Source organism: Coregonus clupeaformis, chromosome 26 (genome assembly GCF_020615455.1).
Source record: "Coregonus clupeaformis isolate EN_2021a chromosome 26, ASM2061545v1, whole genome shotgun sequence".
In the NCBI taxonomy this organism is placed as follows: Eukaryota; Metazoa; Chordata; class Actinopteri; order Salmoniformes; family Salmonidae; genus Coregonus; species Coregonus clupeaformis.
The window spans coordinates 43,200,128-43,226,897 of NC_059217.1; the positions used below are offsets into that span (position 1 = coordinate 43,200,128).

The 26,770-nt window shown below is 43.6% G+C and overlaps 1 protein-coding gene across 1 annotated transcript; it reads right to left on the reverse strand.

Annotated features, from left to right (window-relative positions):
* LOC121540011 (aggrecan core protein-like) lies at window positions 1–25,531 on the reverse strand. The gene is made up of 19 exons (XM_041848660.2): window positions 25,367–25,531; window positions 18,345–18,424; window positions 17,391–17,774; window positions 16,609–16,783; window positions 16,229–16,356; window positions 11,438–11,731; window positions 10,859–11,158; window positions 10,177–10,351; window positions 9,756–9,883; window positions 9,093–9,386; window positions 8,688–8,789; window positions 8,239–8,491; window positions 7,148–8,034; window positions 6,038–6,151; window positions 5,620–5,778; window positions 2,328–2,410; window positions 1,942–2,086; window positions 1,140–1,322; window positions 1–331 (listed from the first exon to the last, which is right to left on the reverse strand). The coding sequence occupies exons 2-19, from the start codon at window positions 18,415–18,417 to the stop codon at window positions 240–242; spliced, it is 3,969 nt and encodes a 1,322-aa protein (XP_041704594.2). The 5' UTR covers window positions 18,418–18,424; window positions 25,367–25,531; the 3' UTR covers window positions 1–239.
* Window positions 25,532–26,770: the final 1,239 nt, after the last annotated feature.

The window sequence follows — 26,770 nt, forward strand, 5'->3', positions numbered from 1 at the left end:
TATATATATATATATACACACACATGGTGGGAATCAGGGGTGGAAATGGGGGAATAAATCATTTTGTAAAAAATTAGCTTTAAGTGATTTTAAGGATTTTACATTGGTGGGTTCCCAAAGTTACTTTTTTCCATTTCCACCCCTGATGGGAACGTTATGTTTTTTGGTCAGGCAAAATGGCGTTGAGTATCAATGAGCGCTCCATTTGGTTCTCTTTTAGTGTGTCCCTTCAGTCCTGCTTAGAGGAGCTTCCTCCGTGACCGACTGTCGGCTGTTTTAGACCGTCTCCTGGTGGCCGTCTTGCGTAGTCTGTTGCTGGGGGTGGCGCCGGCTGAGGGAGAGATGACATCATCAAAATATTGCTGAATAACCGTCAAAGGAAAATAATAAGGAAATTCCATTGGGTCAAATCTGAGCCTGGAGGTTCGGACTCGGAGTACATTTACATTTACATTTTAGTCATTTAGCAGACGCTCTCATCCAGAGCGACTTACAGTTAGTGAATGCGTACATGTTTTTTTATTTTTTATTTTTATTTATTTTTTTACCTTTATTTAACCAGGTAAGCCAGTTGAGAACAAGTTCTCATTTATACTGGCCCCCCGTGGGAAACGAACCCACATCCCTGCCGGCCAAACCCTCCCCTACCTTGGACGACGCTGGACGAATTGTGCGCCGCCCATGGGTCTCCCGGTCGCAGCCGGCTGCAACAGAGCCTGGACTCGAACCAGGATCTCTAGTGGCACAGCTAGCACTGCGATGCAGTGCCTTAGACCACTGCGCCACTCGGGAGTCAGGCTGCCGATTTTCTGGCCCACCTGATAACGAATTGCACCCACCTGGTGTCCCAGGTCTAAATCAGTCCCTGATTACAGGGGAAGAATGAACATCAGCAATGGAACTGGCTTCGAAGTTGAGATTTGAGTTTGCCTGCCATAGTGTCTCGTATCTCGCGTACTTTACTGTAATGTTATTGGTTTGTTTCCCTAGAGATGTCCTGTTATTTCTCATGATGTCTATATCTCCTGTGTTGTTACTCTGTCAGTATGTGTGATGTTATTTGCAAGGTTATTAGACGCTGATCTCGGATGGAAGTGGACGAGACACCAGTGACTTAACAAGGAGCAGGTCAGACTCACGTTCTATGCACTCCGCTTGAGGCTCCTCCCACCGCCCGTCGGGAAGGCAGCGTACAACAGGTGGGTGGCGCTGTGTGAAGCCTGCGTCACACTGGTAGCGGACTATAGAGTTGACGGGGTAACGGTCTCTTCTGCTGCCCATCGGTCTGGCGTTGTCCACCTCTGGGGGCGAGTGGCACATGACTGGGAAGAAAGGGGAAACCAGAAGAATTAGCCAAGATCTCCTTCTGCCCATGTGTTTCCTACAAAAAGTGAGAGGGCCAACAATAAGGTTTTTGTGGGTAACAATTAGGTTTAAAACACAGTTCTCCTAAATTCAGTTTATATGACAAAACAAGCAATGTATAGTGTAGATAACCATTGTACCATCCAAACCACTGTAAAATATATTTTCAATTAACCCAAAATATTGTATTTTCAACTGTTTGAAGCTGGTGTACAAAACCAAAAGTAAAAGACGCAAAAACGAAACTTAAGAATAGGAAACATAGAAATAGAGCACATAGAACAGATCTACCGCTTCTTAGACTTGCTTTTAATGAGAATGACATATCTATAACTCACATTTCTATGGGATTTTGGTCAGTGTCGCCCAAAAAGTTACATATTGCAGCTATAACACTTGATTTAACACTTGATTAACCCTGATTGGTGCATAGTCATGACTAGCACCTCCGGACATCCCTATATTTAAAAAAGCAAGGCTAGCGATATTTCTCTGTCCTGTTGGCTCAGTGACTGACAGCTGACCCAATGAATGTGCTGTGCCCTCTGAACCTCAACCCCTAAACCCTTCTCCTACCAGGTCCACTCTTGCAGGTGAAGGGCAGGTGGTAGTTGCAGGGCACGTCGTTCCACTGGCCGTTCTCGTGCCAGATCATCACCACACAGTCCTCTCCAGAGTTAAAGTAGTTATCCGGCTGGTTGGGCCTCCAGTTCTCAAATTCCTGCATGCAAACACATCAAAATAGAACTGTTAGATTAGAAAAGTGGACCAAATGGAATTAACAAGTCAAATGCTCATTTTAAATTCTTCTTCTGCTTCTTTGTCTTCTTCTTCTTGTTATTGTTATATTTCATTTGTAGAGAGCATTTCCCATTTCAAAGCACATAAAATCAAAGTAAAGTAGGTGATAAGAGGAGAGGCGATAAGAGGGGATACCTGAACTGGACTAAAGAAAAACTCACCAATGGACTGCCATCTGTCCAGCGGAACTCATTCTGCACGACCTTGTCATTGAGTCCAATCCACTGATAGTCCTGAGCATTAGCTAGATGGAGAAGAGAACAGTGAACTGTCATGTATGTATCAGATATGTTTAATGTCTGTGCTTAAAATAAATGACACATACGCGCATGTCACACACACACACACACACACACACACACGTCACACACACACTTCAGAAACACACATTTCACAACTGAGACAAAAAAAATATTACGTACACACACACAGCACAGGAATGGAATCATCAACATGTATTGATCACATCTTTACTAATGCTGCAGAATTTTGTTCGAAAGCAGTATCCAAATCCATCGGATGTAGTGATCACAATATAGTAGCCATATCTAGGAAAACCAAAGTTCCAAAGGCTGGGCCTAATATAGTGTATGAGGTCATACAATAAGTTTTGTAGTGATTCCTATGTTGTTGATGTACAAAATATTTGTTGGTCCGTGGTGTGTAATGAGGAGCAACCAGACGCTGCACTTAAAACATTTATGAAATTGCTTATCCCAGTTACTAATAAGCATGCCCCCATTAAGAAAATTGCTGTAAAAATTGTTAAATCCCCGTAGATTGATGAAGAAATGAAAAACGTACTGCAAAAAATCATGTGACTAAACTGAATAAAAAGAAGAAACTACACTATGAAACAAAGATAAATTACATAAAGAATGATAGTAAAAAGCTTTGGAGCACCTTAAATGACATTTTGGGCAAAAAGGCAAACTCCGCTCCATCATTCATTGAATCAGATGGCTCATTCATAACAAAACCCACTGATATTGCCAACTACTTTAATGATTTTTTCATTGGCAAGATTAGCAAATTTAGGCATGACATGCCAGCAACAAACGCTACACATCCAAGTATATCTGACCAAATTATGAAAGACAAGCATTGTAATTTTGAATTCCATAAAGTAAGTGTGGAAGAGGTGAAGAAAGTATTGTTGTCTATCAACAATGACAAGCCACCGGGGTCTGACAACTTGGATGGAAAATTACTGAGGATAACAGCGGATGATATTGCCACTCCTATTTGCCATATCTTCTTAAATCTTCAATTTAAGCCTACTAGAAAGTGTGTGCCCTCAGGCCTGGAGGGAAGCAAAAGTTCCCCTACCTAAGGATAGTAAAGCTCCCTTTACTGGCTCAAATAGCCGACCAATCAGCCTGTTACCAACCCTTAGTAAACTATTGGGGAAAATGGTGTTTGACCAGATACAATGCTATTTTACAGTAAACAAATTGACAACAGACTTTCAGCATGCTTATAGGGAAGGACATTCAACAAGCACAGAACTTACACAAATGACTGATGATTGGCTGAGAGAAATTTATGATAAAAAGATTGTGGGGGCTGTTTTGTTAGACCTCAGTGCGGCTTTTGACATTATCCATCGTAGTCTGTTGCTGGAAAAACGTATGTGTTATGGCTTTACACCCCCTGCTCTATTGTGGATAAAGGGTTACCTGTCTAACAGAACACAGAGGGTGTTCTTTAATGGAAGCCTCTCCAACAAAATCCAGGTAGAATCAGGAATTCCCCAGGGCAGCTGTCTAGGCCCCTTACATTTTTCTATATTTACTAACGACATGCCACTGGCTTTGAGTAAAGCCAGTGTGTCTATGTATGCGGACGACTCAACACTATACACGTCAGCTACCACTGTGACTGAAAAGACTGCAACACTTAACAAAGAGCTGCAGTTAGTTTCAGAATGGGTGGCAAGGAATAAGTTAGACCTAAATATTTCAAAAACTAAAAGCATTGTAATTTGGGACAAATCATTCACTAAACCCTAAACCTCAACTAAATCTTGTAATGAATAATGTGGTAATTGAGCAAGTTGAGGAGACTAAACTGCTTGGAGTACTGACTGTCATGGTCAAAACATATTGATACAACAGTAGCTAGGATGGGGAGAAGTCTGTCCATAATAAAGTGCTTCTCTGCCTTTTTAACAACACTATCAACAAGCAGGTCCTACAGGCACTAGTTTTGTCGCACCTGGACTACTGTTCAGTCGTGTGGTCAGGTGCCACAAAGAGGGACCTCTGAAAATTGCAATTGGCTCAGAACAGGGCAGTGCAGCTGGCCCTTGGATGTACACAGAGAGCTAACATGAATAATATGCATATCAATCTCTCCTGGCTCAAAGTGGAGGAGAGATTGACTTCATCACTACTTGTATTTGTGAGAGGTATTGACATGTTGAATGCACCGAGCTGTCTGTTTGAACTACTGGCACACAGCTTGGACACCCATGCATACCCCACAAGACATGCCACCAGAGGTCTCTTCACAGTCCCCAAATCCAGAACAGACTATGGGAGGTGCACAATACTACACAGAGCCATGACTACATGGAACTCTATTCCACATCATGTAACTCATGCAAGCAGTAAAATTAGATGTAAAAAACAGATATAAATACACCTTATGGAACTGTGAAGCAACACAAACATAGGCATAGACACATGCATAAAAACACACGATAACACGCACTATACACACATGTACACATGGATTTTGTGTTGTGGATATGTGGTAGTAGAGTAGGGGCCTGAGGGCAAATCTGTTGTGAATGTATTGTAATGTTTAAAAAAATATAATTATAACTGCCTTAATTTTGCTGGACCCCAGGAAGAGTAGCTGCTGCCTTGCTAATGTCATAATAAATACAAATGCAAATACAGGGCCCACCCTAGGCTTTTTTGGGACCCTAAGTGAGATTTGCAGGCAAAACATTTTAGTGGCTCTTGACGGCGAAGAGTTTTTACGTTTTGACATTAATTTCCTGCAATTATACACATTTTGCCATGCATGGGTGGAGAGAAAATGTTGCAGTTTTGAAGCACATTTTCTGCAATTCTACACATTTTGCCAAGGGTGTGGAGAGAACATTTTTCAGTTGTATAACTAACTTCAAGCAAATCTACACATTTTGCCATGACCATGTTTAATATGATATCTGAGTGAGAGTGACTAACAAAATCAATGTGGGCCCCCTGGGCACATGCCCTGCCTGCCCGGTCGGTAGATTTACTAGACTCACCAAATGTAAAATAATTGTTAGCTGACATGGGCTGATTGAGTGACAGCCACTGACTGACATAAGAGGCAAACTGCTGATGCACAAACACATTTCGAAATTGCACCTTGTGTATTCTACTACAACAGTAAGCTGTGCCCCCCCCACCACCACCACCACCACCGCCGCACACATCCTATCTCTTTGCTCACAGTTGACAAATTCCTGCTCCTGTTGGGAGGTGATGCTGACCAGGTGGGAGTTGAGCTCTTGGCAGCGCTGCTCAGCGTCAGGCCAGGTGTCTCTCTCAGCAAAGTGCAGGTAGCAGCTCCCCATGAATTCCACCCAGCCCTCGACACAGCCCTGCACCGCTGCACACACACACAGACAGATAGATAGATCGACACATGAACACATTTACTGTAGAATGTTGGATATTTATTGATACAACTCCCCCCTCCTCTCTAACAGAATACGTTGTGGGACATGGCAACTTTAATTTGCATGTAAACACGAAAATAACAACAGATAGATCACTGAGATACGAGAATGTTGAGTGAAATATCTTTAATAGATATGTGGACAATGTCAATACATCTCGTAACATATGGCGGTGGCACTGAGACTCACGTCTGCTGCAGTCCTCTCCAGTGAATCCATTTGGGCATTGGCACAAAGCGATGCCATCCTGCACAGAGCAGGTGCCTGCTCCACACGGGTTAGGCTCACAAGGTTCAGGAGCAGCTAGAAAGAGGCAGGGTCAAACAAAGAATTGGTTGATTTAGACAATGTGCTAACCAGGGGAAGTTGTTCACTAGCTGATAGCATGAGGTGGATAAAGACAAGTAAACAATGTCTTATAGTACACTGAACAAAAATATAAAGGCAACATGTAAAGTGTTGGGGCTATGTTTCATGAGCTGAAATAAAAACATCCCAGAAATGTTCCATACGTACAAAAAGCTTATTTCTCTCAAATTCTGTGCACAAATTTGTTTACATCACTGTTAGTGAGTATTTCTCCTTTTCCAAGATAATCCATCCACCTGACAGGTGTGGCATATCAAGAAGCTGATTAAATAGCATGGTCATTACACAGGTGCACCTTGTGCTGGGGACAATAAAAGCCACTTTAAAATGTTCTCACACAACACAATGCCACAGATGTCTCAAGTTTTGAGGGGGGAGCGGGAAATTGGCATGCTCACTGCAGGAATGTCCACCAGAGCTGTTGTCAGATAATTTAATACCTCCAACATTGTTTTAGAGAATTTGGCAGTACGTGCAACCGGCCTCACAACAGCAGACCACGTATAGACACACCAGCCCAGGACCTCCACATCCGGCTTCTTCAACTGTGGGATCATCTGAAGGGGGGTGTGGGGGGTGCTGAGGAGTATTTCTGTCTGTAATAAAGCTGTCTTGTGGGGAAAAAAATCGTTCTGATTGGCTGGGCCTGGCTGCCCAGTGGGTGGGCCTATGCCCTCCAAGGCCCACCCATGGCTGCACCCCTGCCCAGTCATGTGAAATCCATAGATTAGGGCCTAATGAATTTATTTCAATTGACTTATTTCCTTATATGAACTGTAACTCAGTAAAAACTTTGAAATTGTCGCATGTTACGTTTATTTTATTTTTGTTCAGTATAGATGCTGTAACTACTGACCCTATAGAACACTTCTAAGGTAAGATATGACCAATTGATCAAATATTGCGGTACTATCCCTTTAAGCAACATACCGTCCACTAAAGCAGGCTCCTCCACCACAGCAGGGGTCACCATCGAGACGGCGGGTGCTGTCGTCGGGCTAGAGAAGACTGCCGATGGTGCAGTGACATAGATCGTCTCTGTGGACCCTCCCAGCCCTTCCTGCTCCTGGACTTTATCCATCAGATCCAGGTCATTGCCTGTGTTGCCAAGACTGGCGATGTACTCTGGGTAAGTCATGGTAGAACCAGGCGGCAGCACCACAGACAGGCCCTCTGCAAATGGTGACCCCCCCAGGGAGAGCCCAATGGCCGAGGTGCTCCCTTCATGGTGGCTACTGCCGTCTCCACTGACCTCTACGTAACCCCGGCCCTGCTCCAGACGCTGCTCCCCTGGACGTGCCGTCACATCCATCATCCCGTCTTCTGTCAGGAAGATGACCTCGTAGCCTGAGTGGGATCTGTCCGCACTAGATGGGAATCCAGAGCCGCTGTGAAAACCAGACGGATAACCAGAGGGGAAACCGCTTGGAAAACCAGAGGGGAAAGTCTGGTAGCCGGAAACTTCCTGTTCTCCCGAGGGCTGATCGGTCAGGTCAATGAGACCTGAATGTGTGAAAGATATGTCAGGACTTCCGGAGCCAGAAGTGCTGGTCACATCCCCGCTGAAGAAGCCACCTGATCCAGACATTCCTCCGGAGCCACTGATGTCCACACCTCCTTGTCCAAACTCCTGTCCGGTGGGCTGCCGTTTGGCGATGTCCACCATCTCTCCATCCACCATGATGATGACAGAGTCCCCGCTACCGCTCAGGTCCCCAGATACCCCGCTGCCACTACCCGAGTGAGGAAGGACACCGGACGGTAGCCCACCACTGAACTCTCCCACCCCCACCCCAGACCCACTATCCCCAGACACGCTGAACTCTCCCACTCCCACCCCGGACCCACTGAACACTTCCAACCCGGACCCACTATCCCCGGACCCACTATCCCCAGACCCACTGAACTCTCCCACCCCGGACCCACTATCCCCAGACCCACTGAACTCTCCCACCCCAGACCCACTATCCCCAGACCCGCTGAAATCTCCCACCCCCACCCCGGATCCACTATCCCCAGACCCAGCTCTCGGGGGGTAGGTGACAGTGGTGCTCCCCTCTCCCGCCTCCTGAGGATCTCCAGAGCCCTCTCTGGACAAGACGTGTCCACTGCCCTCGAAGGTGACTTGGAAGCCAGACCCGGAGCCCTCACCGCTTGCCCCACCAGATGTGTCTCCACTTTGGCCAGGAGTTCCACTGCCACTACCACTGGCAGAATGATCAGCTGAGGCTGAACCAGACACATCCACAGAGGCAGGTGGCTTGATGGGGCTCACTGAGAAACCACAGATGGAGAGAACAGAGGAAGAAGAACATCTAATGTTAACACATTGACTAGAATACAGCTTGTGCATTTTGATTGAAACAGAGGCAAAACTGTTACTTTTGGCGTAGTCGGCAGGATAAATGTACAGGAAATACTAGCTGGGATATAGAAATACTGTAGAACACTTAATATAGAGATATATTACCAGGCGTCAATTGATCGGTTCTGGTTGTCATGTTGATAATTTCCTCTTCGACAACTACAGTAACGTTGAGTCTGGTTTCAGTGTGAATAATCACACGTTCAGCTACAAAACAAAGAAAACCAACACAATATAATTGTTACACTTTTAACAGTGGCTGTATTTGTCATTATTAAAGCTTATGGCTCAATGGATGTCTCCATTATTTCTTAATGGATTGACACAGAGCCTTATATAAATGTATGCTTAATCAGTTGAGATTTAACAGGGACCATTTTAGTAACAAGAGTTCCAAGTAAATTACACAATCTGGTAAGAATTCCTCTAATTGTCACAGATTGTAATTCTCACAACCTTCTGTGGGTTTTGTAACTCTATCCATGACCCTGAACAGATCCAAACGCATACCTCTGAAGCAGTATGCATCGTATCTGGAGTGCTGGTCGGGGTCTCCTGTCTGGTTGGGGAAGGCGTAGATGGTGTGTACCCCGGCCTTGCCACCTCCACAGTGGGGCCTGGGGATGCGGATGGGGTAGCGGACGCTGCGGTCCTGCAGCCAGCCTGGACGGCACTTGTCGAAGCCCTGTCTCCAGGCGGCATAGAGCTGCCCTGTGGTGGCTAGCGTAGTGTTGAGCTTCTGGCAGTGGGCCACGGCCTCCTCGTAGGAGAAGCTGTCATAGTCACTGGTGTAGAACAGCTCCCCTGGGAAGTGAGGGAGAAGAGAGGGCAGGAGGTTTTACTCAGGAGTGATGGTTCACTTTACATCTGCAGCTAAGGCCTGTAGAAGAAGAAGAAATCACTTAACATCTGAAGCTAAGGCCTGTAGAAGAAGAAGATGAAATCACTTAACATCTGAAGCTAAGGTCTGTAGAAGAAGAAGAAATCACTTAACATCTGAAGTAAGGCCTGTAGAAGAAGAATAAGAACTCACTTAACATCTGAAGCTAAGGTCTGTAGAAGAAGAAGAAGAAGAAGAAGAAGAAGAAGAAGAAGAAATCACTTAACATCTGAAACTAAGGTCTGTAGAAGAAGAAGAAGCAGCAGAAGACGAATAGGGTCCGTGTCTCTCACCCTTGAGGCGGTCCATATAGCAGTAGACGTCGTATTGCTCAGTAGCAGGTCTCAGGCCGTAGGATCTCACCCCTGGGACATGCTCCAGGTTGCCTGAACACTTATCTCTGGGAGACAGGATGGGGTACCTGACCACAGGAGAGAGCAAGGTCAGGGTTGATGGTAAACGTGTGGTTAGAAAGCAGTCATACTTCTGTCCTCTTTAGGAAGAAAAAGAAAAAAAAATACAGAAATGTTCCCAAAGTTTCCACATTTCTCAGATATCCCAGTCAGAGGATTTCTGGAATCAAAAGGGAATATGCAGGAATCCTCCAACAGGGATTTCTGGGAAAACCCAGGATCATTAATAAAGTTTCCAGAATTTTGCAACCCTACTGAGTGGCCACCTTTTGACTACTGAGATGTACCCTATCTATCTCACCTGACGGTCTGGTCCCTGAGCCAGCCTGCATCACAGTGGTGGAGCCCTGCCTCGTAGGCTGCCTGTAGCTGCTGGGAGCTGGCGATGACCGCGCCCACACTCTGACAGGCCAGCTGGGCCTCCACGAAGGACATGGCATAGCGACTGAATCCAGCACGGTAGTGGAACACCACACCTATAGAGAGGGACGGAGAGAGGGAGGGGGAGAGGGAGAGCGGAAAGATAAGGCAGGGAAGAGACAGACAGAACCAAAGATAGAAATTAAGTTATTACACTTGAAACTGAAAATAGCAACTACTGCTGGCAGGTAGCCTAGTGGTTAAGAGAGTTGGGCCAGTAACCGAAAGGTTGCTGGTTTGAATCCCTGAGCTGACTAGGGAAAAAGTCTGTCAATGTGCCCTTGAGAAAGATACTTAATCCTAATTGTGCTTATAAATTGCTCTGGATAAGAGTGTCTGCTGAATCAGGGATTCCCGAACTCGGTCGTGGGGCCAGTTTTGTTTTTTGTCCTAGCACTACACAGCTGATTCAAATAATGAAAGCTTGATGATGAGTTGGTTATTTGAATCAGCTGTGTAGTGCTAGGGCAAAAGCCAAAACATGCACCCGGGGACGCGGGGCCCCAGGACCAAGTTTACTAAAATGTAAGAAACAATTTTGCTGATCAGCACAGTCCACTAACCTGTAGGAGCCATGGCAGTGTCATTGTCATGAGGGAACTCGAAGCCCACATCAGGTTTAGCTGTCACCCTGCTAATGATCTCTTCCCCCACGACCGGGGTAACCTTGGCATAGGTGTCAGTCACACTGGGTGGGATGGGTAAGGTCAGTGCCATGGTGGTGGTGTCCAGGGGGGCTTGGGTCAGCACCTCCCCCCGTGCCTCAGTTCCAGGGGTGGTGGTACGCCCTGGATAGACCATGGGGCTGGCTGTGATGGTGGCCACCTCTGGGAACGGGGTGGTCTTGACTGCACCGTTGTCCTCTATGAATTAGATCATTGGCAGCAGGTGAAGTGAAAGCCACACTCTGTCTTACTGAAAATCATTCTGGTTTTAACACACCACATGTAATCCACAGTGCCTTTTTGTTGTAAAATGAAGTGATTCCTTTTTTAACACTATAACAATTTACTTGTGACCTCTTTTCGACCTCTTTTTGGTGCCTTGACCAAAAACAGTAGTTCAAGCTTGAAGAGATTGATAGCAACAGTGGTGCATTATGGTATATGCAGTCCTCGGATATAATCTGGTGGCTGGGTTACCTTGGTAGCAGATAGCGTCATAGTGGGAGTCTGGGTAGGGGTAGCCTGTCTGGTTAGGGAACAGATACACGGTCCTCACTCCTAGTAATCCTCCACCGCACTGGGGCCTCGCGATGTTGATGGGGTAGCGGACGCTTCTGTCTGCCAGCCAGCCCGCATTACACACGTCCATGCCAGACTTCCAGGCCAGATATAGCTGCCCTGTGGTGGCCAGTTTGGCCCCTAGTTTGGCACACTGGTCCATTGCCTGGTAGAAGGTGAACTTCTCCACGGACACGGAGTAGAACACTCTGCCTGGGATGATAGAGGGGGAAGGCAGAGAAACACAGACGCAGGCAGTCAAACAGACAGACATGAAAGTGCAGCAAATGTCCTTGCAGTAATTAATGCCAGTAAAAATACTTGTTTTAGGGGAAGAGGTTAAAATCTGTCAATATACCCTTGAGGAAAGCACTTAACCCTAATTGCTCCTGTAAATCGCTCTGGATGAGAGCATCTGCTACATGAATCAAATGTAAATGTAAGATAATTTCAGAAACAGACAACTAATTGAGGAGTGTAGACTATGTACTCTGTTCTTCAGAGCTGAGGGAGCTGTCTTGACACTGAGCAGACACAAATACACAACCACAAACAGACAGACAGATGGACAGACGAACAGATAGATACGCCATGGTCAGCACTATTCATCACCATTTAACTGTAGAGTAATCCACAGCACACACAGCAACTATACTGAACAAAAATATAAACGCAACATTTCAACGATTTTACTGAGTTGTTCATATAAGGAATTCAGTCAATTGAAATAAATAAATTAGGCCATACTCTATGGATTTCACATGACTGGGCAGGGGCGCAGCCATGGGAGGGTGTAGAATGAGTTTTTCCCCACAAAAGGGCTTTATTACAGATAGAAATACTCCTCAGTTTCATCAGCTGTCTGGGTGGCTGGTCTCAGACGATCCCACAGGTGAAGGAGCCGGATATGGAGGTCCTGGGCTGGCATGGTTGTGAGGCCGGTTGGACGTACTGTCAAATTCTCAAAAAATAACTTTGGATGCGGCTTATGGTAGAGAAATTAACATTAAATTATCTGGCAAGACCTCTGGTGGACATTCCTGCAGTCCGCATGCGAATTGCACGCTCCCTCCAAACTTGAGACATCTGTGCCACACCTGTCAGGTGGATGGATTATCTTGGCAAAGGAGAAATGCTCACTAACAGGGATGTAAACAAATTTGTGAGAAATACGCTTTTTGTGCGTATGGAAAATGTCTGGGATCTTTTATTTCAGCTCATGAAACATGGGACCAACACTTTACATGTTGTGCTTATATTGTTGTTCAGTATAGAAACAGTCCTATTGTTTTTTTTGTTTTTTTTTGTTCTCGTATTGACCCCGTTGTGGGTATGGAGCCGGACTTCGGTCCACCTATTGAATGTGGCTACTGTAAATCACTTAAAGAGGTTGAACTAGAGTTTTAACTACTTTGCACATATGAAACAATCAGACAATCATAATATCAGTCAAAAATATCAAATTCCCATTTTATGCTTCAAAACCAACTTTTAAGAGGTTTTAAAAATAGGTTATATTTGACTCAAAATTCCATGACATACAATAAGGCATTGTTGGTAGAATCGATTGAGGCAGTTCAATGCATGATTAATATACAGTTGAAGTCGGAAGTTTACATCTTAGCCAAATACATTTAAACTCAGTTTTTAACAATTCCTGACATTTAATCCTAGTAAAAATTCCCTGTCTTAGGTCAGTTAGGATCACCACTTTATTTTAAGAATGTGAAATGTCAGAATAATAGTAGAGAGAATTATTGATTTCAGCTTTTATTTCTTTCATCACATTCCCAGTGGGTCAGAAGTTTACATACACTCAATTAGTATTTGGTAGCATTGCCTTTAAATTGTTTAACTTGGGTCAAACGTTTCGGGTAGCCTTCCACAAGCTTCCGACAATAAGTTGGGTGAATTTTGGCCCATTCCTCCTGACAGAGCTGGTGTAACTGAGTCAGGTTTGCAGGCCTCCTTGCTCGCACACGCTATTTCAGTTCTGCACACAAATGTTCTATAGGCTTTGTGATGGCCACTCCAATAGCTTGACTTTGTTGTCCTTAAGCCATTTTGCCACAACTTTGGAAGTATGCTTGGGGTCATTGTCCATTTGGAAGGCCTATTTGCGACCAAGCTTTTACTTCCTGACTGATGTCTTGAGATTTTGCTTCAATATATCCACATAATTTTCCTTCCTCATGATGCCATCTATTTTGAAGTGCACCAGTCCCTCCTGCAGCAAAGCACCCCCACAGCATGATGCTGCCACCCCCGTGCTTCACGGTTGGGATGGTGTTCCTCGGCTTGCAAGCGACCCCCTTTTTCCTCCAAACATAACAATGGTCATTATGGCCAAACGTACGATCTTTGTCCCCATGTGCAGTTGCAAACCGTAGTCTGACTTTTTTATGGCGGTTTTGGAGCAGTGGCTTCTTCCTTGCTGAGCGGCCTTTCAGGTTATGTCGATATAGGACTCATTTTACTGTGGATATAGATACTTTTGTACATGTTTCCTCCAGCATCTTCACAAGGTCCTTTGCTGTTGTTCTGGGATTGATTTGCACTTTTCGCACCAAAGTATCTCTAGGGGACAGAACGCATCACCTTCCTGAGCGGTATGACGGCTGCGTGGTCCCATGGTGTTTATACTTGCGTACTATTGTTTGTACAGATGAACGTGGTACCTTCAGGTGTTTGGAGATTGCTCCCAAGGATGAACCAGACTTGTGGAGGTCTACAAATTATTTTCTGAGGTCTTGGCTGATTTCTTTTGATTTTCCCATGATGTCAAGCAAAGAGGCACTGAGTTTGAAGGTAGGCCAAGAAATACATCCACAGGTACACCTCCAAATGACTCAAATTATGTCAATTAGCCTATCAGAAGCTTCTAAAGCCATGACATCATTTTCTGGAATTTTCCAAGCTGTTTAAAGGCACAGTCAATTTAGTGTACGTAAACTTCTGACCCACTGGAATTGTGATACAATGAATTATAAGTGAAATAATCTGTCTGTTAAACAATTGTTGGAAAAATTACTTGTGTCATGCACAAAGTAGATGTCCTAACCGACTTGCCAAAACTATAGTTTGTTGTCAAGAAATGTGTGGAGTGGTTGAAAAACGAGTTTTAATGACTCCAACCTAAGTGTATGTAAACTTCCGACTTCAACTGTAATTCACCAATACATTTCTTCGTAGTCCAAAAAATATTGCGATCAGGTTGTAAATCACAGCTGGCCTAGTACATTGTTTGCTGCCACAACCCATTTGGGATGCACCGTTTCAGTTTCAACGACTAAATTTTTTTGGAGAAAAAATAAAACTGAAAACTGTTTAACTAAGGCTGGGAATGTCAATACAATCGAAATAGCAACGATCACTAGTCAGTCATAATGTGGCTAATAGGCTAGCGTGTCAAACAAGGACACTCAAGGGAGTATAAATGAGTCAACAGTTGAGTCATCCACTTTATGAAATTGCAGCCTGACACGCTTGCATCTGTGAATTCAACTTAAATTGCGTTGCTTTCGTGTATCCCGTTTACGCAGCGGAGGGAAAGTGTACAGACACATGCCACAGTCCTAGCTAGGCTACTAACATGTTGCAGTCTGGCTTCGGTTTTTAAAGCTTGACAATTAATTAATAATTAGTAAATAAATAAAATAACTGCAACAGAGAAACATCTAGTAGTAGGCCTTTAATAATGGTATGTTAGATATGTTAGTGCCACTGAATGAATTTAAAATGTTGATGGGAGACTCTGTTACAGAGGAGTGTAAATGCATTTTTTAGGCTGGATCATGTTGTTGAATTACATTTTACATTTTACATTTTAGTCATTTAGCAGACGCTCTTATCCAGAGCGACTTACAGTTAGTGAATACATATATATATATATATATATATATATATTTTTTATACTGGCCCCCCGTGGGAATCGAACCCACAACCCTGGCGTTGCAAACGCCATGCTCTATCAACTGAGCTACATCCCTGCCGGCCATTCCCTCCCCTACCCTGGACGACGCTGGGCCAATTGTGCGCCGCCCATGAGTCTCCCGGTCGCGGCCGGCTGCGACAGAGCCTGGATTCGAACCAGGATCTAGTGGCACAGTTAGCACTGCGATGCAGTGCCTTAGACCACTGCGCCACTCAGGAGTATAAATTGTATTGTATTGTTGTATGTTTTAATTCTGTAATGTATTGATTGTTGATGCCTTCTTGGCCAGGTCTCCCTTGAAAAAGAGACTCTTGGTCTCAATGGGCTTTTCCTGGTTAAATAACGGTTAAATAAATCCATAATTTGCATATATGCCTACTATCTCTGATTGGCTATGGCACACCATTCTGCGTAGACTCCGGTCCTGGACGAGGCAGATGTTTTTATTAGGTTTTATTTCCTGCAGTGTCTATTATTTGTCCAAATGCACGGCCGCTTTCCCACTCTATATTGCTATAGAATTTTCACAAATGCCTTACTCTATGTCATTGCCAAACATTCTATGAAAGTATGAAAACATGAAAATGACTAAGTGCTTGCTTGTTAGAAAATGTTTTTTTATTTTTATGTGTCATATTCTTCCTGGGGGGTGTATATGAACAGATTTTAATAAGATGTAATGTTGCTGAAATGCTGTCAGTCCCACTTTAACGGTGATGCTTATCTATGTGAACCACAAAACAGCTTGTATAATGACCAGCTGCAGTGTGGCATACCTGACATCTTCTGTGCAAAGCAGTACACGTCATAGGTCTCGTTGACCTCTCTCACGCCGTAGGTTCGCACTCCCGGGAACTCGTCCTTGTCTCCAAAGCAACCCTCACGAGGCTCATGGATGGGGTACCTTGAGTAGATGACGTAAGATGCCGTCAATTAATATTAAAAAAAAAATCTCAAATGGTTATAACATGTCTTTGCATAATGCCAAACATGCTCTAGAACAACATTTCACATCCCTACTAAATCCTTCAGGGCTGTACTAATTTCATACTTTTTACTGTACTGTATATCCACACTGGGTGCCAACACATCAAACATCGTTTCCCTAAAACAGTCACGAGCGATGACGGTGCACGGTTTAGTATACCACAATTACCTGACTGTTTGGTCAGAGAGCCACCCGGCGTCACATTGGTGGAAGCCATCGTCAAAGGCAGCCTGTAGCTGGGCTGGGGTGGCGATGGTGGCGCTGTTCTGGATACAGGCAGCCTTGGCCCTTTCAAAGTTCAGAGTGTAGCGAGACGAGATGGCTCGGTAGTGGAACACGATACCTGGAGAGGAGAGAACACATCACCCTCACCGTCATATTATATTGAGGATTATTCCATTTCAGAGGGTTGGCTTGTGCATAATAGAATGAGTATGAGGATTCTTGACACGGTTGGGGTCAATTCCATTTTGATTCAATCAATTCTGGAAGTAAACTGAAATTCAAATTCACATTTTTCTCAATGCTTTGGAATTGGAATTGGAATCAGTTACTTGCTGAATTGATTGAATCAAAATGGAATTGACCCCAACCGTGTCAAAAAACCTCATCCTTTTCTACTGATTTACATAAGATATGTTCTTACTGTGTAGGAGTTTCACACACCTTTATAGCACATTATAAACTGGGTGGTTCCAGCCCTGAATGCTGATTGACTGACAGCCGTGGAACAGCCCTTAGCCGTGGTATATTGGCCATATACCACACCTCCTCATGCGTTATTGCTTAATTATACAATACTCTTCCCCATATAATATAATACAAAAAATAATAATAATTAAGCAAAGCATTGACAAATATTGGATTTTGAATTTCAGTTTACTTCCAGAATTGACTGAATCGAAACAGAATTGACACCAATAACCCTGATATTTGGTTTAGGTGCATACCTTGAACCTGGATGTCCACCGAGTCGTAGTTATCCCAGATGCCATGCATGACCTCACAGCGATAGGTGCCAGAGTCCTTGGTGCGCAGTTCTGTGATCTCCATGGTGATGTCGGTGGGCACCAGCGGGTAGTTGACCATGGTGACCCGGTCTAGGTATTCCGTCTCCACGTGAACTTTTCCCTCTGACGCCAGCAGTATTTGGGTGGCCTTGCCCTTGGTCACGTAGGTCCACTTGATGCGGTGGGACAGGGGGGTGACAGTGGGCGCACCGGGGTCGTTGACCGTGTTGTCCTGGAAGTAGCAGGGCACCACCACCTTGGCGCCCATCAGAGGGCGCAGCGGCACCTCCACGGGAATACTGACACTCAGTGTACTGTCGAGATCTGGGGAGGATAGTATGAGATTCAGTTTTTTTACAATATGTTTGCATCTATTTGGATGGAAGATACTTTATACTGTTGTACTGCTCATGAGTAGCACACGCAGGAAGATGTTGCCTAAGTGAAGTAACATGATGGACGTACTGCCTGCTTCTTTTCAGTAAAGTGGAGTAAACTCATGTCATCTGCCTGCATTATTCCAAACCCTACCCGGAGAGACTAGAAACCTTTCTACTTTTACATTTGCTGTCAGCGGTAGCCCGTGGGCTACACATACACTATATAACAGTACAGTATATAACAGTAAACTATATAACAGTACACTATATAACAGGAGCTCTGTCTGAATAGCTAGAACTGTAACCTTCCCTATTTGAATGCAAAGCATCCTTCCCTTGGTCCTTCCTCGATGTTGATTGGATCTGATTGGATGAAAGCAGCGGAGTGGAACGTTTTTCTTACACCTATCTATCTGTGTTATGTCAGTGATTATTTCAAGGAAAGGCGGAAGGAATGACTAATTTTCTATCGTATTTTAATAGGGCCAGTGAACAATAGCAATGTAAGACATACCGCCGGAGTCTTCAAAGGATATAGTTGAGGTGGTGAAGGGAAGAGACACACACAGGAGGAGCAAGGCGATCATGGTTGACCTGTTGTGGAAGAAAGAACTGTCAGTGAAGTCAGGGGCGCAACTTTCACTGGGGACGAGGGGGACATGCCCCCCCCCATTCTGAAATTGCATATTTGTCGCCCCCCCCCCCATTCTGAAATTGCATATTTGTCACCCCCTCCCCCCCCAGTTTTATCAATGGAATGTGATACAAAAACGGCAACGGTGTGCTTTAGGACCATGCGGAAGCCTCTGAGCGGTCGGGTAGGCTGTTTTGGAGTGTTCATCCGACTATAGACAACAAACGTTTGCTGTTCTGTGTTTGAATGATTCCAACAGGTCTGGTGGGAAAGGTTTTAATTCTCCCACAGCTCCTTTAAACCCATCCTATTCAGGCAAACGTCTACTGTATACCAGTATAGGCTGGTTGTACTGTGCTACGCCAGCCCCTTGGGCAAAGTGGAAACATGATGTCAAAAGTCACTCTGCCATAAGTCACTCTGCCATAAGTCACTCTGCCATTCTCAAATACCACACACATGTTCATCAATGAATAAAACCCCTCTGTTCCTGGCATAGGAAATGTTCTCAGTGCAAAAATTATATATTTTTGCTGAATTTATACGTCATAGGAATTCTTGATAGAAGAAGAGGGAAAAGCTTGATCCAGTCAACCCAATGCATCCCATTTGTGTTTTTTAACAGCACATTTTTTAATAATTAGTCAGGGCAGTTTTCCAGCGGTTCTCAGATACTGGGTACAATAGTCTCTGAGAGAGAGAGAGAGAGTGACTGACTGACTGCTTTGATAGTGGATAAAAGCGCTGTGGTTACATGGGTATTCCACATGGGCTGGGATGAATCTTTTCTGCCATTTAATTGTACCCATACTTTTCCTCATCACCAACACATTATTCAGCACTAGATTCATCGGTGAGACAGAAATGTCTAATCAAAGGCTGTAGATATTAGGGGTTATGGAATGACATTGTGTTATAACCCACAGTAGGCAGAGATCAACAGCCAAACTCTCAGATCCATATCGACATTAGAGTATGGTTGCAAGTCTAAAGTGCTACCATTGGACACCATACATCTCTTGCGTAACTCTTTGAGAGAGTGAGCCACTGTAACCCAGGTTGATTTCCTCTCTGGTTTCCACTACCGTGACGTCCAGTATCCTTACTGCTGTTACGTCCAGTATCCTTACTGCCATGACGTCCTCCTTCATCTCAGTCCTTCGTTAAGTACCAAATGAAATAGACTGACATATGGAGGGACTACAGGGACCTGTCCAACAAGAAACACTCATTTAAATGTTTCTTTGCAATATTTTTATTTTATTTTCCGTTACTGCCCTAATGATCACGACCCTAAGGATAATGCTCACGACCCTGGGGATAATGACCACGACCCTGATAAAAATACACCTTATGGAACAGCGGGGACTGTGAAGCAACACAAACATAGACACATGCACACACACACACGATAACATTCGCACTATACACACATGTACACATGGATTTTGTGTTATAAATATGGGGCCTGAGGGCACACACTTAATATGTTGTGAAATCTGTTGTGAATGTATTGTAATGTTTAAAAAAATATATATATATAACTGCCTTAATTTTGCTGGACCCCAGGAAGAGTAGCTGCTGCCTTGGCAGATCCATAATAAATACTAATATAAGTAATGACCACCACCCTGACGTAAATTAAAGTCTACAGGGAGTTCAGAGAAATTCAGAGCCCAGTAAAGTTAGTCTCCCAAGTTCAAAGGTCATTCCACCCAAATGTATGACACATAGGAGTGACTCTGTAGACATAACAGCAAACAATGTTAACACACACACAAATATAAATCCACACTGAGTCACACTCCTAGACAAGCTCGCACACACACACTCACGCAAAGTTTTACTCGTGATCTGACTGGGTTTTATTAGAGAGGAAACGCTAAATGGCACATGACATGGCATATCACCAGAACCGCAGGTCAGAGATAAACCTCCACCTGAATCCTAAAATGAGCTATATTCTTCATAACTGTACTTTTTTTTAGGACAGCTACTTTCTCAGGAACTCAGAGAAAATCTATCTCTCTAGAACCTAGAAGGAGAGGGGCTTTGTTTGCCTGATATAGAGGAACACATTTAGATTCAACATCCACAAGTGTATGCTTAGGTCATAATATCCCAATTGTGTTTTGATGTCTGAAATGATGATTGGTGGATCCAACCCTCCAATGATTTGATCCCAGCATTCCAACTGATCTAGATGTAGTTCTGAACGTCTGAGTAGATTTTTTTGTTGTTGATTTGAATGCAAGTACCGCACAACTACAAGCCAAGGAAACTTAAACCCTAACGCCAGTGGTGTAAAGTACTTAAGTAAAAATATTTTAAAGTACTACTTAAGTAGTTTTTCTTGGGTATCTGTACTTTACTTTACTATTTATATTTTTGACAACCTTTACTTTTTCTTTACTACATTCCTAAAGAAAATTATGTACTTTTTACTCCATACATTTGCCCTGACACCCAAAAGTACTCGTTATATTTTGAATGCTTAGCAGGACAGGAAGATGGTCCAATTCACACACTTATCAAGAGAACATCCCTGGTCATCCCTACTGCCTCTGATCTGGCGGACTCACGAAACACACACGATTAGTTTGTAAATTATGTCTGAGTGTTGGAGCGTGCCCCTGGCTTTCTATAAATAAATAAACATGAAAATGGTGCCGTCTGGTTTGCTTAATATAAGGAATTTTAAATGATTTATACTTAAGTATATTTTTGCAATTACATTTACTTTTTATACTTAAGTATATTTAAAACGAAATACTTTTAGACTTTTACTCAAGTAGTATTTTACTGGGTGACTTTCACTTTTACTTGAGTCATTTTTTACTAAGGTATCTTTACTTTTACTCAAGTATGAAAATTGAGTACGTTTTCTGCCACTGCCTAATGCTAAATTCACAAAAGGGAGGCCTTTCCAGAATGTGATGAAAATCCCTCCCTGAAGAGAACTAGCTGCTCCCTAACACAGTTGCCTTACACAGACACACAACCTTCGCCAACCAAAACCTTATCCCTGGGTTCACTGTAGCCAACTACTATATCTCTCTACAGTGCACCAATTAATCCACATGCTGTTTCAAGCCAAAACCTCACCACTCAGAATGGCCAACCAAAACCGTATCCCTGGATTTACTTAACTCTACTATATCTCTCTACAGAGTAGCCTACCAATGAATCCATATGCCTTTAAGGCCATCCTCCAACCTTCCTGATCTAAGCTCCCATTGTGAGAGCCAGGCCTGGAGTGGTGGCCGTATAGGCATTCTAAACCTTCTACAGTATCGCCATTCAGCTAGTGTGGTATGTTCCGTTCCCCATTGAAGTGGAGGCCAATAAGGTCCAGGACTGTTCCTGCTGTGGTGGAGCCCTGTGAGTTCCCTGTTGAGATGGAGGATCCTATGGTTCTAAGATGAACTTAGCCTTAAGATGCTTTTGGGAAACCGGGCCCTAGTCTGTTCCTGCTGTGCTGTGAGTGTGAATGAATGCAGGGCCCTGGGGGTGTGGATGAATGCAGGGTCCTGGGAGTCTGGATGAATGCAGGGCCCTGGGAGTCTGGATGAATGCAGGGTCCTGGGAGTCTGGATGAATGCAGGGCCCTGGGAGTCTGGATGAATGCAGGGTCCTGGGAGTCTGGATGAATGCAGGGTCCTGGGAGTCTGGATGAATGCAGGGCCCTGGGAGTCTGGATGAATGCAGGGCCCTGGGAGTCTGGATGAATGCAGGGCCCTGGGAGTCTGGATGAATGCAGGGCCCTGGGAGTGTGCTGGAAGCCAAGGTAAACACTGGGCCGTGGGGGCTGTATTCCTGAGGAGGCCCCTACACCCGCCTGGGTCTCAAAAGACCCCAGGCTTCAGAACAGAGTGGACATTGACAAGAGAGCCCCCTCAGAGGGGTAAGCAAGCACGGGGCTGGTGAACATGGGAGCCAGCACATGCCCACTGCCCAATCACACATGCCGGGGTGAACACACACCCAATTCAGGTATGTAAGTGGATGTGCACAGTATGTGGGTGTGTACGTACACACAGATGGACACTTGTACATAGATGTATACATGCATGGCACACACACACGTACACGGTAGGCACACACACACACGTTCAGTTTACAGTATACCGTAGCATCTACATTTTCTGACTTCATGGTGAGGAACAATAGATCATTCACGCTGTGTCTTAACAAATCATCACTTTCAGGAATGTGTCTCTGTTCTTATGGTAGGGATGAAGACGCTGTCCATAGTCCTGACCACAGTGCATTCTAGAACTGTTCAAACTATGGTACAGTGCATTCTAAAACTGTTCAAACTATGACACCGTGCATTCTAAAACTGTTCAAACTATGACACAGTGCATTCTAAAACTGTTCAAACTATGACACAGTGCATTCTAGAACTGTTCAAACTATGACACAGTGCATTCTAGAACTGTTCAAACTATGGCACAGTGCATTCTAAAACTGTTCAAACTATGACACCGTGCATTCTCAAACTGCCAACAGCCGAATGCAGTAAAGGCCACAGCAGATACATGCTGAAAACTGCAGCTAACAATTCTATTCAACCAATCAATGTTCAATCAAAGCAGAAAATATTCAATCAGACAGAAAACTTTGTGACACATCCTCTCAAAGTAAGATCCAAATCCTTCATTGTATTTATCGTATTACTCTGTCTAATTTCAATTTGGCTGCCTTCTGCCTCTCAGTCAGAAATGACATAGGACTGTGTTGGATAGCAAAGGGACTACAAGTGTACAGTACCATGTCCTCTAACTGCAGCTGATATACTGACCAGAGAACAGTTATCCATACAGTACCATGTCCTCTAACTGCAGCTGATATACTGACCAGAGAACAGTTATCCATACAGTACCATGTCCTCTAACTGCAGCTGATTAACTGACCAGAGAACAGTTATCCATACAGTACCATGTCCTCTAACTCCAGCTGATATACTGACCAGAGAACAGTTATCCATACAGTACCATGTCATCTAACGCCAGCTGATATACTGACCAGAGAACAGTTATCCATACAGTACCATGTCATCTAACTCCAGCTGATATACTGACCAGAGAACAGTTATCCATACAGTACCATGTCCTCTAACTGCAGCTGATTAACTGACCAGAGAACAGTTATCCATACAGTACCATGTCCTCTAACTCCAGCTGATATACTGACCAGAGAACAGTTATCCATACAGTACCATGTCATCTAACTCCAGCTGATATACTGACCAGAGAACAGTTATCCATACAGTACCATGTCATCTAACTCCAGCTGATATACTGACCAGAGAACAGTTATCCATACAGTACCATGTCATCTAACTCCAGCTGATATACTGACCAGAGAACAGTTATCCATACAGTACCATGTCCTCTAACTGCAGCTGATATACTGACCAGAGAACAGTTATCCATACAGTACCATGTCATCTAACTGCAGCTGATATACTGACCAGAGAACAGTTATCCATACAGTACCATGTCCTCTAACTGCAGCTGATATACTGACCAGAGAACAGTTATCCATACAGTACCATGTCCTCTAACTGCAGCTGATTAACTGACCAGAGAACAGTTATCCATACAGTACCATGTCCTCTAACTCCAGCTGATATACTGACCAGAGAACAGTTATCCATACAGTACCATGTCCTCTAACTCCAGCTGATATACTGACCAGAGAACAGTTATCCATACAGTACCATGTCCTCTAACTCCAGCTGATATACTGACCAGAGAACAGTTATCCATACAGTACCATGTCCTCTAACTCCAGCTGATATACTGACCAGAGAACAGTTATCCATACAGTACCATGTCCTCTAACTCCAGCTGATATACTGACCAGAGAACAGTTATCCATACAGTACCATGTCCTCTAACTCAAGCTGATATACTGACCAGAGAACAGTTATCCATACAGTACCATGTCCTTTAACTGCAGCTGATATACTGACCAGAGAACAGTTATCCATACAGTACCATGTCCTCTAACTGCAGCTGATATACTGACCAGAGAACAGTTATCCATACAGTACCATGTCCTCTAACTGCAGCTGATATACTGACCAGAGAACAGTTATCCATACAGTACCATGTCCTCTAACTGCAGCTGATATACTGACCAGAGAACAGTTATCCATACAGTACCATGTCCTCTAACTGCAGCTGATATACTGACCAGAGAACACACTAACCAGTGGCATCATGCCCATAGTCATGCACGTGTCCACATGGCATGTGCCCCCTCAGTTTTATCCATTTACACACTGAAAATACAGAAGATATTGTACATAATGATCCAAAGAAATCGTATTTCGCCAGTGGCTCTGACACTGACTATGTGAGTGACAGCAGGGTCAATCAAGTCAGGTGTAAAACCTCGCCATGTGCCGTATCATCCAGAAAATAGTTTGAACCTTTGGATTCTGAAAAGCTATGTACACATTATTTTTTAACATTAGTTAAAAACAACTATTTGCATTTTTTTTACTGTCTAAAAGATTTTAAAGATTTTAAGAAAATAGTAACAATAGGAATACAAATGTTTTCCAAAGTGCTCAGGATAAACCTTTCAAAATGCCTGTATGTTCTTATTTTATAGGTGTTACTGAGGACCAGTTCTGTCTCATTCCTCTCTATGTTCTTATTTTATTATTTTGTTAATTATTATATATTATATTTATTTTACTTAGAGTTAGAGCAGTACTTAGAACAGTACTCAGAGCAGTACTTGGAGCAGTACTTGGAGCAGTACTTAGAGTAGTACTTAGAACTGTGCTTAGAGCAGTATTTAGAGCTGTACTTAGAGCAGTACTTAGAGCAGTACTGTACTTAGGAAGCTGCCCAGTACCGATGATACTGAAAACTAGACTTTACCTTGCCACTCTCCTCCAAGCCAAGGATAAACTTCAAGTTATCAAGGAACCAAATTGTAGTAGTATTCTTGTCCCTTGTTGGATTGATACTGTATATTCACTCCTGTAGTAAGTAGTAACGCACCGTCGTGACTCCAACCTGTCAGCCAAATCCTTATGTGTTCCGTCTCTGTGCTGCTCCCAGATGTGTTGGCAGTAGAAAGAAGCTTTATTCAAACAGAGTAGCAGAGAGAGAGAGAGAGAGAGAGAGAGAGAGAGAGAGAGAGAGAGAGAGAGAGAGAGAGAGAGAGAGAGAGAGAGAGAGAGAGAGAGAGAGAGAGAGAGAGAGAGAGAGAGAGAGAGAGAGAGAGAGAGAGAGAGAGAGAGAGAGAGAGAGAGAGAGAGAGAGAGAGAGAGAGAGAGAGAGAGAGAGAGAGACAGAGACAGAGACAGAGACAGAGACAGAGACAGAGACAGAGACAGAGACAGAGACAGAGACAGAGACAGAGACAGCTTAGCTCAGCTCAGAATGAACATTGATGTATTGTCTTGGTGTGTTGAGCTGTGCTTTTTATAACATTACAATAATACGAAATTATTATATACTAATACAATACCAGTACACTTGGGACACATTTCCAGTTACCTCTACAATAAGAGTGTATCCCTTTGGAGAGTGTGAACATTCAAACATTCATATTCAGGTTTGTGGACTTGACTATACGTGAGGAAAGTCAAAGGGGACTGAACGGACCGATAAGTAGATATTGCATAATAGGAGCTGACTGTTTGTACGGCATGGCACTGTACATCAGCTAGTTTTGACGCAACATATTAGATGTGTTTGGGGTGCGGGTGAGACGTCTTCTCAACACTGTCTACTCGTTCTGAAACACGCACGCACACACACACACACATTCACCTTTCCTCTGTCCTATTAACAGAAATATGCCTTACATGTTGAATGGGGCCATGGCATCCAGCACTCATCCAATAGTCAGTTACAGTAGGCTATATCATTGCTTTATTGAACTGCAAAAAAGTGTTTGGTACTTATGGTACTGTGAATGTAATGTATATATATGTATATATATATATATATATATGTATATATGTATATATATGTATGTGTATATATGTATATATATGTATATATATATGTATGTATATATATATGTATATATATATATATGTGTATGTGTATATATATGTATATGTATATATATATGTGTGTGTATATATATGTGTATATACTGTAAGACAGATTGATTACTCACTGTGAGAGAAAATAGAAGAGTCAAGGAGGAGTACACATTGTAGAGATCCCATCTACTCATACACTACTCATTGTGTATTTATTATTACTTTTATTATTTCTCTATTTTCTTTCTCTCTGCATTGTTGGGAAGGGCCCGTAAGTAAGCAT

What these genes read in the sequence shown, in the direction of transcription:
- LOC121540011 (XM_041848660.2), bottom strand. Translation starts at nt 18,417, where the DNA reads ATGATCGCCTTGCTCCTCCTGTGTGTGTCTCTTCCCTTCACCACCTCA. An exon ending in GGTGGACATCCAGGTTCAAG is followed by an intron (nt 16,784 to 17,390) that starts GTATGCACCTAA and finishes TCTCCTCTCCAG; the next exon opens with GTATCGTGTTCCACTACCGA. An exon ending in CTATATGGACCGCCTCAAGG is followed by an intron (nt 9,387 to 9,755) that starts GTGAGAGACACG and finishes CTCACTTCCCAG; the next exon opens with GGGAGCTGTTCTACACCAGT.